Source organism: Dufourea novaeangliae, unplaced genomic scaffold (genome assembly GCF_001272555.1).
Source record: "Dufourea novaeangliae isolate 0120121106 unplaced genomic scaffold, ASM127255v1 scaffold59, whole genome shotgun sequence".
Taxonomy (NCBI): Eukaryota; Metazoa; Arthropoda; class Insecta; order Hymenoptera; family Halictidae; genus Dufourea; species Dufourea novaeangliae.
In genome coordinates, this window is record NW_015373933.1 from 50,758 (window position 1) to 64,959 (window position 14,202).

The 14,202-nt window shown below is 36.2% G+C and overlaps 1 protein-coding gene across 1 annotated transcript in view; it reads left to right on the forward strand.

The window, feature by feature from the left end:
• LOC107195150 (lachesin-like) overlaps positions 1-14,202 on the forward strand; it is a 63,894-nt gene that overhangs the window by 44,939 nt on the left and 4,753 nt on the right. The window contains exon 4 of the mRNA XM_015584937.1: positions 7,135-7,284. Within this exon, the coding sequence (XP_015440423.1) occupies positions 7,135-7,284 (150 nt within the window). The remainder of the gene's footprint in view (positions 1-7,134; positions 7,285-14,202) is intronic.

The following is a 14,202-nucleotide window of genomic DNA, read 5'->3' on the forward strand; positions in this document are numbered from 1 at the left end:
GTGGAAAATAGTTTGAAACTGAAAAATAGGCTTCCTGTTCTCTAAAGGTTAATTAACTATTTTCGTGTAAATTGTATTCCCGAATGTTAATCATCAAACGTCCTAGCACGAATTGATGGTGTACACATCCCAAAATACGTTCATAGTGAATTATTACAATTGCTATGAAGCTTCCGAGGAATAAAAATTCTTCAATTCGAAACTGCAAAACGCTTTGTGCATACTGTCAGTATCAGTGGTTTTCTTTTAAACAGACAAAACCACCTATTCCACGCACGCTCAGCGTTGCTCTTCTAACCAACGATAGTGCTTTTCTTACGAGCTTTGTAAACTCGTTAGCGTTCGCTCACTTAAGGAACTCGTTAGCCCGGCTAAGTAGTGAATTAAGCATATATCTTCTCATCTTTTCTTTCGCTTACAACGTTCTGCATCGAGTTCCCCGGGTTCTTTCTCCCACTCGCTACATTCTGCCCTCTCTGTTTACCCCTCTCTTGTTTTACGGCGCGACATACCTCCGCTCTCTCGCCGCCACTTTGAAGCTAGTTTCTCCTTCGTTCAATTACATTAGTCTGTGGTTTCGACCTGGTTAAAAGTTCCACCTGCTTTCGTTTAGATCCGAGTTTCCCTCTCCCCTCCTGGAAAGTTGTAACTTCTTGTCCCAGGATATGTTCTCTCCATTTTGCGGCTTTCCGTTGGCAATCTTTCATCCTTGACAATCGTGCCTCCGCTTTCCGCTCAAGAACCACTCGACCGCCGTTACGTTCGCTTAGTAATTCCGGTTGCTTTTCTTGTCTTTCCATGCGCGGAATAATATTCTTAACACTGGAATAACCAACGTTTACCGGGCAATATATTAAATTGTATAATATAGTAACGTATATGATGTATAAGATAATCCACTAGAAACAGGCTATATGAACACTAGAACTACCGGCAATAAACGTATATTTATTTCTGTCGTTCGATAAACAGGACAAACTCTTGAAAATATATAAATTTCTGGACCAAATAATTTCTTCACTTTCATAATGCAATAGGGGTTGTAAAAGATTTGAGAATAAACATTGCTGTAACATTTTAATCATTGTTATGAGAGTGTACTAACCAGATATTTTGAATGGTTTAGTCATTCTAGCGTTAACATCATCTGTTGTACCGATGTTACAAAAACGTATATTACCGATAAATCAATGATTACAAGGGATAAACACAATATATGTAGTAGAACGGTTTTTTACGATCATTTTCTTCGATATTATCAAAATCAGTACTATTTTCTTAATCGAAACAACATATTTTTTCCCCTAATGAAACGATAGGAACAAGATGAATACAATGACCTAAGGTACATTCATAGTTATTTCTCTAATTGTCTAAATATTGTAACTTCCACTTCCGATATAATAGAATTCGCCGTTCATGACAGACCTTTGACCTCAGCAGCAAACTTTATCCACATAATATCGTGAGTGTATGTTGCAATATTTCAATAATTTAAGAAATAAATATGAATGTATCGTACTGTTACATCATTAAATTTGTCTTGTTCCTAACTATCGTTGTATTCGGAAAAAATACAGGGCGTCACGTAAATAATGGTACAACCGGTTGGAACGTGCTTCTGCGTGAAAAAATAAGTCAAAAATATGGAATAGAATTTTTTCATTTGAGGTTTCGTTTTTGAGAAAATCAACTTTGAAAATATGCCGGATACGCATACAATTAATAAATGGGACTTGGCTAACGCGTCTGTTCGTTGCAGACCGTTTCTACTGATTGGCAGCACAAATTCACGCGTGCAGTGAGAATCCTCAAATTCGATTTCTTCGAAAACTAAGCCCAGGATGTAAAAATCTTATTCTATATTTTCGACTTATTTTTTCACCCTTTACTCCGTTCTACCGCCAGTTACACGACCCCTTGTGTATGTGATTTCATTAAAATAAAGTAGCATTGCTCTTGATAATTTTGAAAAAAATGTTCTATGTCGTGTTTGGTTATTCTAACCAATGATTTTTCTCTGTCATACATTCTTATAACGTCGGTACGATAAAAGATATTGAAATATGGGTCTTTATAGTGGATCAGCCTTATATAATATTAGAGTTTAGAAAAATATAAAATGCATAATAAATTACAGGCAATAAAAGCATCTTCACCATTTCAGTAACTGTAAAGTAACAAATCTTAAATTCTCCATTTGTTGGGTTTGGTAGTTCCAGGGTTAATATGATTCACTAGTACTCCTACGCGGAGTTCGCAGTTCACCTTGTTCAGTTGATGTACAGTAGAACCTTGATTATACCAACTGGTAAAAACAAAAAAGTATTGATAAAAATGCATTCTAAGTATGTTCCTGCCGTGCGGAGAAGTTTGAATAGTGGAACGCTGAATAAAGTGACGTTTGTATAAACGGTGTTCCGATAATCGAGATTCTACTGTACTCACTAAATTTATGCATGAATTGTGAATGTATTCCAATGTTCGGTCGATCGAGAATGTAAATTCTAGTACTTTATCTGTGAAAAAAACGTTACGTAGAAAATGAGGAACAAAAAATTGTTGATTAATTTATATATGATACCTAAAAAGGGAGTAATAAGTAATTTATTGCAACTTGAACTGCAATACTCGAATTAAATTTTCTATCCGCTTCTAGTTTCTATTACATCATTTCATGTTGCTAAAATGCTAATCAGATACACATCATCATTCGAAACCGTTTCAAAGAACACTTTCATTTCCAATATGAAATAACGTTGGCGCTACTTCAAATAGCGTTAGCTCAAAAGTACCTTAGATCTTGTATCTATTAATACTGATACGTATCAATTCCCAGTCATGGTGCTCTGATATCAAACAGAATCGAAGTAAATATTGACTTACTGTTCGTATAAGTCTGTTCAGGATAAGACATAATCCGGTTGCATTTCGTCCAGTTGCAAACATACATACGTACTTGACTCTAATATGAAATTTCTCCTTAAAAGTGAATATTTGTATTTACCCATTCAGCTGCATGTTGTCTTGCTTTATTCATTTTATGTAAAATAATAATAACGAAGACTAATTTTCAAAATTTAGGATATCCAGGCTGAACGTAAAACTGTAATCACACCAATCCTAATGAGTCATTAGTAATGAGCAATCATAATTGTCTTGCTCTCAATGACCAACCATGTGTCCTGTTTAAAGGAGACACAAAATGATTAACAAATTTGTTTGTTAAACATTTTCAAAAAGAAAGGATAGCGAAAACATTAAACTGGATTCTCATTATCGATTTACGCAGTCAACGTAAACGAGTAACTGGCCTCCATCGAAACATTCTTCAACAACAATACCTATTGAAGAATATTTCGACGACGATTTGACAACGACCTACCATTTAACAAATATCTCATGAAATTCCAGATTTAGCATACTTGGATGTAGCGTACACCGACGAGCAAACTAGGCTTTCTCTAAGGGAAAAAGTAACGTAGAGAAAGGGCCTCCTACCATTTGGTATTTGGAATTATTGAAATGTATGCCAAATTAACATTCGATTTAACATTTATTTCACCACCTGGAATAAATTTGCCAAATGGTAGAAGACTGCTCTTCTACGCCGCTTTTGTCCCCTAGTGAAAGCCGAGTTTGCTCGTGGGTGTACAAACTCAAGAAATTATTTAATGCCCCAACTGCATCACAATATTGATTTCACATAAACCTTTGCAAAGTAAAACATAAGAGGTATATCCAATGTGCAAACAGTTCATGCAAAAATCATAAAAGAAAATATAGTGTACCTGGTTAATTGCTTTATTTGTTTTTTTTTTTAGTGTGTACACTTCAAAATAATTTGGATGTAATTCTATACTAATATTGAAGTCAAACGGACGTGACAATAAAGTTTCGAGAATAATTCACTTAAAAGTTTTCTTTTGAAAATTAATCAGATGTGAGGCCATGATCTTCAAAGTAGTTATCCTGAGACTCTACACGCATTCCAGCGTCAGATCCATCGATCTTAACATTTCTGGTACAGTAAACTCGCAATAACTGCCTGCTGGATAAATATGCGTTAGGAATGCCCTCTGCTCACACGCATTATTTACACACGCGGACACCCCACTCTCTGTCGTCTTCTATAACCAATAATTTGTCGCATGGCATCCGTCGATCGAGCTGTGAATGAAATACTATATGCTATTGAATCTCGACAATTACCCGTTCCTATAACTGCCCGTCTGTAGAGCCCCTGTGAACAGGAGTGCTGTGGAGGTTGAACTATGTAGACATGATACAGTTACAATAGCAAAAAGGTTACGATAAAGACGACGCGGCCACGCGCGGAACAACTGCGTTACCATGCGCGTAGACAGGTTATCAGTCAGGGGGGCGGGGCAAAAATATTAATACATCGACTGCCACAATGAAAAAAGCTGTACGTAGCCAGACACTTTATTTTGTTTCTAAAGTCATAAATCGTTTATGATGTATACGTTTTCTTAGTAGAGGCTGTTGGTCGCTGTTTGTCCGCGACTATCGGCTAGGGACGCAGATGTCGCCACCGATCGAACACGGATCGTCCAAACGGGAATTATTTCCAACAGCCCCAAATGCGACTAATTATCGCGAGTTTATTATACTCGCTTTCTGGTATCTGTTTTAATACCCACGAATAATTTTGTTTCCATCGAAGTAAGAACACTGTAAACAATTACGTTCACTTCGAAGGAAAAAAAATTATTCTGAAAACTTTATTGTCGTACCTTGTATTTACTTATAACACCAAATATTTCAGAATATAGTGTTTACTTTTCTAAAAGAACGTGATTGAGTGTTTAACAATATAATCGGAGAAGATTATTCAATATTTTACATATTGTTCAGTTTTATTCTACTCAGACTCTAGTAATATGTTAAGCAAATAAACCAATAACATATTGCTGTGCTTCGAATATTAACTTTAAACGACGAATTACACTATACAGTGAAGGATTAAAACAGATAAGTACAAGAGTACGATTTCGAAACAATAAGCGTATCGATAACGTCAAACAAATCTGGGCATTGATAACTCGACCTCCAAAATCCTTCATCTATTCCAGTAGAAAACCCTCAAGGAGACAAGGGACAAACGTAACACGGGAGGAATGTAACAACTATTATAAAACAAACACCAATCCAATCGACCAACATTCCTCTCCTTCCATTTTTATACTGAAATTCCATCTGTCCTCTACCTCAATTATTGTCGCAAATACGCTGCAGTAAGCGGTTTTCCTGATACGACTACCTTATTGAAATAATATACCAAAAATAAGGTTACATTACCTCTCTCAATTCTGTATCTTTTTCTTTCAGTTTCGTAAAATCCTCTGAAAGTCTTTGTGTTATATTAAGTAAATATTATATTTTCAGGTAGATATAACATTGTTCATGATAACAAATTAGGTTTCCATATAATAACGTGTTTATAAGAGATAGCGCAAGTAGGGAACAACAAAAGAAACAGCTTGTTATATTTGTCCCGATTTAAGCTGTCGACTTTCTTTTATGCCTCTTGGTTCTTCGGGTACGCTATTTTAATAATTAAGGGATTACGATTCCTTCTAGAATGCCAGAACTATTCGCAAAAAGAAAATAAATCATGGGCTGGCTTCGGCAGAATTATATAAATTAGCTGCAGAGGAAGTTACACACAAAAAGGTGTCTCTCAGACACGCCTCAAAATCTGTTAAACTATGCTAGGTAACATTGTTTCAACATATTAAAAGCTAGCCTACCTTCTGTTTCTTATACATCGACAAAAAGGGTGTTTTCAAACAAAGAGAAAATAGTTTTGCAACATTATTTGTTGTACTTATCTGTTATCAATTACGGCATGACAACAAAAAAAATAAATAAATTGGCTTACGAGTTGGCAATAAAGTATGAAAAATCTATTCCTGACTCCTGGAAAAAAATGAATATTAATACTACATACAGGTTTGCATTTTAAAAAATTTTAAATGTTTATGTTACTTTAATGTTTATATTCATCTTTATATTTATGTTTATGTCTATCATCTATGGTTTTTTTTTTCAATTCAAATACGGTGTTACAATCATCCCTAGAGATAGGGGCAGAAGTAACAAATGAGTGATTTTAAAGAAAGTCTTATTAAAAAACGGTATAATATATTCTAGGTTTTAAAGTTCGATTATGCTGTCCAATAATCAAGGTTTTTCGTCGTCCAAGAATTTTTCAAAAATTCTACTGCATTCAAAAGTTACAGACTCAAAAAGTCAAATTAAGTGCGTTTGTCTCTGGTCTCCCCTACTTTAAATTAGCGTAAGTGTTGTCCATCGAGATTCAACATCCTCTAACTGATATTCATTTCAGACATTCAACAATTTCATAATTTCTAAATTGCACTCATCTCATACTCGACAAGTATCCGAATAGTATACACTGACGTGCAAACTCTGTTTCCGCTAGGGGAAAAAGTGGCGTAGGGGAAGGGCTTCCTACAGCTTGGTATCGGGAATTATTAAAATTTATGCGAAATTAACATTTGCTTTAACCTTTATTTCAGTACTTGAGAGGAAGTTCTTCTCCAATGTCACTATTTCCCGGAAGTTTATTGAGCGGAAGTCGAGTTTGCACGTCAGTGTACATACTTTCACAGCCAATTCAGGCGATACAGTTTTTCGACCAATTTGGTAAGTTTGCCGGTAATAGCCGAAAGCAGTATTCACACAAACAAATCGAAGAAGTAAGCATACGTGTGACAGTTGGATTTTCGGTGATGATACGGAAGCGTATGAATGCTGCTTTATTATCGATTCGTCAAATTACCGAATCGGTCAAAAAACCGTATCGTCTGAACTGGCTGTCACGTGAAAAAACCTACAATCGAGTACTCACTGGCAATTCGGTGTTAACCCGTCGTCTCTCAGCCTCCCACAAAAATTCAGGATATAAGACGCGATAAAGCGTCGACGACTGTGATTACGGAGCGAAAAACGATCCTGTCGTTTGCGCGGGTTCAAACAAGATACGCTGTCGGCGACCAAAAAAAAAGAAAGAAGGGAAGGGGGGTGGGGGGAGGGGGTAAATTTTCAAGAAAATGTGCAGACAGAAAATGTTTTCCCGGTCTACAGGTATTAACACTTTCGAGAGTCACGAGACCTACAACGGCTCCCTGCTGCAATTCCATCGTGTCGAGAGGCGACAACTGGGGGCGTATCTCTGCATCGCCAGCAACGACGTGCCGCCCGCCGTTAGCAAGCGAGTGACACTCGCCGTGAATTGTAAGCTCGTTTCCCTCCTAATCCCTGATTGTATCCGTCAAAAAGGCTCCGGCAACGACAAAATGTGCTGCTACCCCGCCGCCCAACAGTGACGTAACAACACGCTCCACGCCGGTGACGTATCACTCCGGCCATTTGCGCTACCGCGACCGCGACTGCGACCACGGCATCTCGGCTCCGCTGTGGGCTTTACTACGGTCCCCCGGCGTTGTTCCCGGGTAAACCGCTAAATTCGTCTATTACGGTGAATTAAGGAAAGGATAAAACCATAACACACGGAATGAACAATCCGATTGTGATTTATTAATATACATTTCAAGATATGTAACAGATTCTTTTTATGTTGTTATGTCTAATATATACCGCAGACATCAGCAATAACGGATGTCTAATCGGTATACATAAAATCTCAAGATCCACTCTTCTAAAATCAAATAGTTTTTCTTGAAAATTGAACTTGAGACTGCGAATTTTTATGCAAAATGACATTTTATAAAGTAAATCATCAAGAGAGGCACAAAGGTAGATTTTCTTTGTTCACTTAATTATCTCGTTGGGTTAGAAAGAAAATAGAATACTGGTTGCGTCTCATGAAATTTTTGTTGTTCATTGCATTTCACAAAGCTCTATAGACTCTAGGTGTATGCAATCCGCTGTCTATTTATACGGATGGTTATCGTATCAAGCAGATTCAAAAGTTTTGGTTGAGCAATACATTTTTTAGTGAACAGATTACCTATTACCTATTCAGGAGATTTTCATTATTTTTCAATAAAGGTGCTCGACACGATAATCATCCCTTATAAGTTTTAAGAGAAGCTTTGGTTTTTTTATTTCAGATGAGTGGATCTGGAGATTTTAAATTATGTGCACCGTTTTTGTTAACGTCAGAGTCATTGCTAGTATTTGTAGTATAAATTAACCCGCTGTGGACTGGGCCGGAGTCACGCGAGAGCGAGAGCGATACGCATACAGTGATGGAGTTGTCCCTGTAATGCGGGAACTGACGACGTGTGACATTGTATGAAAACAGCCGGGCTAAGACGCCGCAGAAGTATTGACTTACGTCTTCGGCTCAATCTATTTCCTTTTTTACTCGCTGTCCTTCCTTCTAGTCGACAAAATTTCTACAGTGACGGTATGGGCCTCGAGCTCGAGCCACCGTGAGTTTGTGTTAGTAACCTATCGATGTGAGTCAGAAATGATCCGGCCTCGGATGCCCCGCGAGTCCTATATTCGGAGGGTTAAACAAAATAACACAAAAAATTTGTTTTCATATTGTCAAATGTAGGTATATTAATAAACCCCGGACGTATTGTTCACTCTATGTGTCACAGTTTTAGTTGACAAAAATCCTAAAGGAAACGTTTTTTTGCAGCGTCTACATGAGAATGTACCGTTAAGGGGTTACATACCCTTGACAGGTCGGAAATTAGGGTTTCATTTATGAATTTTTTCATATAAAAAAACGTTTCATTTAAAAGGCAAGATACATGTATTTCTGTGTATAAATTAAGCTGTATTGGTTTAGTAGAAGAAATTTGATATCTTCAGAAATGATACCGTAACAGCTCCTCCCAGGTCTCTTCATAGTTACAGCATTTGCAATAACATAGATATCTCCGTGGGGTTTAATTAGAAACATAATTTCTTTTTCTTTTACACGAAATTAGACCAAAAAACTAGTACTTGTCGAAGCCGATTTTGAAAAAAAAATTTTTTTTTTAGAGGGCAGCTACTTAAAGTCAAGCATGCGATTTTCGACCTAAACTTTCATTTCCTTTTGTCAGTAAAATAAAAAATAAAACATGAATAAAAAAACCGATTCGACAAGTACTAAATTATAGTCTTAAGAATATTCATGCCAAATTCTCTCCAAATCGGTCCAGTAGTCCCTGAGATATTTGTCTTACCGCGCATGTTGTAGCTACGAAGAGGTCTTGGAGGACGGGGCTGCTACGGTGTTATTTCTCAAGAGATTAACTTCTTTTAATAACAGTATACAGCTTAACTTATACACAAAAAGATGTATATCTTAATTTGTAAATAAAATATTCCTTTATATGAAAACAAGTCACAAAAGTATCCCTATTTTTTCATCTGTCAAAGGTATCTAACCCCTTAAAGTAGACCCATGCAAAGTGGAACAGGCGGTGGGGAAAAGTGGCCGCCTGCCGTTTTGCCGCGGTCTGTAACCCAGGTTGTAAGCATTGATAACGAGGGGGTCACGTTGTTATCGGATCCCGTGATTTCATCCGTGACAACAGGCCCCCGCGATTTCATCCGTGGCAGCAGCAGCGGTGCGCGCGCGACGTCTCGATTTTACCATCGGGCGAAAAAGGGATTTCAGATTGCTTATCGGCTGTAACCAGAGCGAACTAAAGCAGGCGCGTAGAGAAAACGCCGCCGGTGGCTGTTCGCGGATTTATTGCGCGACGCAATAATGTTTATATCCCCGGGTAGAGAACGCTTTTGTTCCTCTGTAAACAATGAAACCGCGGATCCGAGCTCTCGCTATGAATTTTAATAATGCCAGCCGGAGATAATTGGGCAGGGAGGAGTGAGGAGGGATACGTACCGGTAAAAATTACGTTTCCGCGATTGTTTATATCTCTACGGTCGGAGCCTCTTCTGTCGAGATACCAGGTTTTAATAATGTGTACGAAACGTATTTTTCTTTTTTTTTCTTCTAATTCCAATACCGATGTGTTTGCAGTTCTTTTGACAGGCTTGGAATGAAATGAGGATAAAACCGTTGGTGGTTGATAAAAATGAGTATAAAAGGCAATATTGCGCGGGAAGATAAAAGACTGTTTACGGGAATTAATTTTCCGCTCTTGTAGTCTGTGATTGAAAATCTTTGGAATGGTTGAAGCTTCGCTTAATCTTTTTCGGTATTACAGTAAGGGTGAGTCGGGATAGAATGATCCACTTAACTCTCGTACAGCGGTTAGAAAGTTACTCTGTTGCCATCTGTACTGCGCTAGAGTAAATGTCCCAGTTACCGCCAGTGTCCCTCATACTGCCACTTTATTTGTTTTACTTGATAAAAACTTTACGTACAACAAAATTTATTATTAAATCGGGACTCTGATTTGCATAAAAACAAAGGAACACATGTATTTGTGGGTTTCTAGTGTTTGACAATTAATGTTGATAAATGAAAGTGCAATTTGAGTGTCTAAAACGCAACCACGTAGGTAGGAAATTGTGGCTAAAACATGCCAAAGAAAGAGCAATTTTACTGTGGAACCTATATTTATTGTGCGTACAAAATGACTTGTTAAAGTATATGTATAAGAATTACTTTAATATTTGAGGTGACAGTTATAGGGACACTGGGATCGATCGCAGATTTTAATTAATTGTTAGTTAATGTACGAAACTATTTCTTTTTGCGTACAAAAGATCAGGTTAGAGATTTAGGTTAAACAACAAGTAAAGCGATTAAATGAAGTTACGCTACAATCTTAATGTGATAGTAATTGGGACATGTAAATTATTCAACTAAATAGCAGTTTCGTTAACCCCCACAGATTATAGTTTTGTAAATGAAAACTATAGGTACTTAATTAGCAGTACGTTACACATAGATACTTTCTTTAATTGTAAGTCGAAATAGAATTATTCACGAAAAGCATTCTCAAAGTGAGCTACATCGATTTTTACGAAATTGTAGGTCTGTAAAGCAGGTAAGTAATGGACGCATATTACTTTAGCTTCGATTACTCAGGTTTAAGGGATGAAAGTACCGTTCGAAGTTTCATCCCTTGGTGACTATTTTAAAACCAGTCAAAGTCATAAAATAGGGGGTTCGTAGGGAATTGTTTTGTATGTAGTTTTTACAAAAAAAATAATTTTAATTTAGAAAAGATATTTTTGATCGGGGAATCTCGATAAACTTCGAAATGTATTTACAGATAAGTTGTAATACTTTTCCTATTTTTTAAACATTATTCTTAATTTTTTAAATAGTTAAACGTAAAACTCGTGAGAACAGAAACGACCACAAATCGCCAGATCATGACTGCTGAAACATCAGTAATGCTTGCAGTTATGTAGTGCATTTACTGTTTCATTCTATCTACAAATATTTCGAAATTATTGTAAATTATTTTCAGTACAAACTTAAGAAAATACATCTTATCACTTTATCAATTAATTTCATTCCTTGACCATGTTATCTAATGATTACGTTCGAATTAAAGCATTTCTCATTTTAAGATTTTAACCTTCACTTGATATTTTCAGTTTATAAACGAGTAATTTGACAATCTTTGGTAGTTCGTTAATTTAGATCGTACGGAATAATTTCTAGAAAATATGAAAATATATAAACTACTTGACGACAAATTAAAAATTTTTAATGCAACTTTTCCTTATCACATTTGTTCATATTACTTACAAAAAAATAATATAGTACAATAATATAGTTGGTCTTATGACATTGTTACTTAACGTTTTTTAATAATATCATTGAAGAATTAATCAGACAAATGCGAAAGAAATAATGGTAGTTGTCAGATTTCAGAAACATTATCAAAATATTTCAAAATTATATTTTATCATTCTCAATAAACTTTTTTTCTGATGTGTATATCGTACAATTAACACGGTTTTTTCTGTGATCAATAGATTTTTCACGTCAAATCACTGCATATTTAATCAAAATTGATGGTAAACACTTTATGGATATACGTTCCGAAACCTTTGTTCCTGGCACATTTTTATGTTATGTCGGCTAGTAGTACCTCCGCGAATTAAAATTCTATTTTTTGTGAAAATTTCATCGCGTTGCCGTGGAATATTCGAATACAGTCGGAATCGGTGCTCGTTCGAATATAAAATAATTCGTGTCAATACGAGGTTTGTATAAATGCTATCGGGATTAATTATTCAAAAACAACACACACAGCCGCGAATTGATTACGCTCAGCTTCGATAATGTCTTGTATATTTCATAGTTTTGTATTGTTACGCGGATGGCAATAACTGAGTAAGCCGTGTACCCTATTTTAACTCTGGTATTTTTTTAACGGCGCAACGAACTGTGACAACAGAACAAGAAAACATTCATTATTCCCTATGAACTAAAAGAATTTCTGGAAAATAGGTAGGTACTGTAACAAACGGGCTAATTAAGCGTAACATTTTAATTTTTTAGTTTTAGTAAATTAATAGGATTTTTCTTCTCAATACGATGTTATGTTCTTCGAAAATAGAATTATAAACTAACGAATATATAAAAAGCATAAGCGTAGAAGGTTGCAGTTGAAATTCTTCAATAAATGAACTTCATATATTTGTATATGTATATGTATACATATATGATAATGTATAAATTGAAGAGAAACTTTCAATTTTACTCTTTCTAATTTTTGAAATCTTCTTTCTTTGCATTTTTAGTGTTATTAAAAATTAGTACAATTTATATAGTTCTTGGAACATTATAAATAGAATATATGATACTATGGTCTGTTTTTCGAAAGAAGAGCCCTCGGGGGTCGTCCTGCCTCGGCGCGTGGCCTGATGGGGATCCAACGCGAGCAACGTATTTCGTGCGACGTTGTCACGGTCTCAATGCTACTGTGTGTCTCTTTCAATCCTCCGACACTTCGGCACGAGAGCCTCTCGCTGAGACGCTCGGTAATCCAACTTCCTCCTTTATCCTGCGGTTTCCACGTGTAGCGTTTAATAACCTACGTATTAATTTAATCCCCTTTTAATATGTTGCTCAATATTTGGGTACAATACATTCTTTCAAAAAGAAATAACCTTTTTTTATTCATGTATTTTAACTCTTGACGTGTGAAAACGTTCAGCGTCTCGTCAACATTCTCCGCCATTTCCAGACATTGGATGATTGACGGGCGAGTGCCGAACGCAGTCCCCACTCCTTGAGATTGTAGGTAGGTCCTTCTCGAGAGGTTTATAATACGTGCGATAGAGACAGACGACCGTAGGCGAGGACTCACCTCGACGGTCGCACGTCATTGGCCAAGACGCGAAGAGTGAAAGAGAAACAAGTGCCGTAGATATCTCGCGATCGCGGCAACACCGCGAGAAGTCGGGCCTACCCCCAGGGCTCTTCTTTAGAAAAACAGACCATAACACCATCATAAAAGATATAGAAAAAGGAAATGTTCTCATGGATTATAATCCTAGTTACTAGAAGTACATTTCAACAGAAAAACTGTATTTTCTATACATATTTAACTCTCAGCTTTTTAACAGTATTTTCATTCCAGAACTTCCACAATTGTTACAAAATGAAGTGTCTACTTTTTACGACATCTCTCTAACACAAATTTTCGAACCATAAAAGAACTGCATATGCACGAAATGTATAAAATTACGTTTGATTTTCTGCTTTCATGGTCACATTTTTCTACAGAAAAATCAGTGCACAGAACCCTCATATTTTTGCGTACTTATATTTGCTAAAATTTATAGTGAAAATGTAGAAACAACAATGAAAATTTTCAAATAGAAATTATAAACCGTGCTGGTTAGTTGCACCTAAAACTTTTCGAAACTACTTAAATAACAACAAGGTGGCAAACATGTAAGAAAATATATGCATATCATTTGTACGAATTATTAAATCTTAAAAATAATACCATTAAAATATGCAGCTTAGGAAAAAGTATCACTAATTTACTATTTCTTGACTATTTAAAATTGTCATAAGTTACTAAACATCTTACATGATGAATATCATTAACATGCTACAAATATTTAATTCCCTTAAAAATCAATTCACTAAGTTTGTTATAAAAACCGTGAATTACCGTTTTACAGAATGTTCAGCATCAGCAATCCCTACGCTAATTTTTACTGCTAAATCACGTGCCCACCCGTCAGAAAACTATGGAACAGAGAGAGAGAGAGAGAGAGAGAGAGAGAGAGAGATGGGGG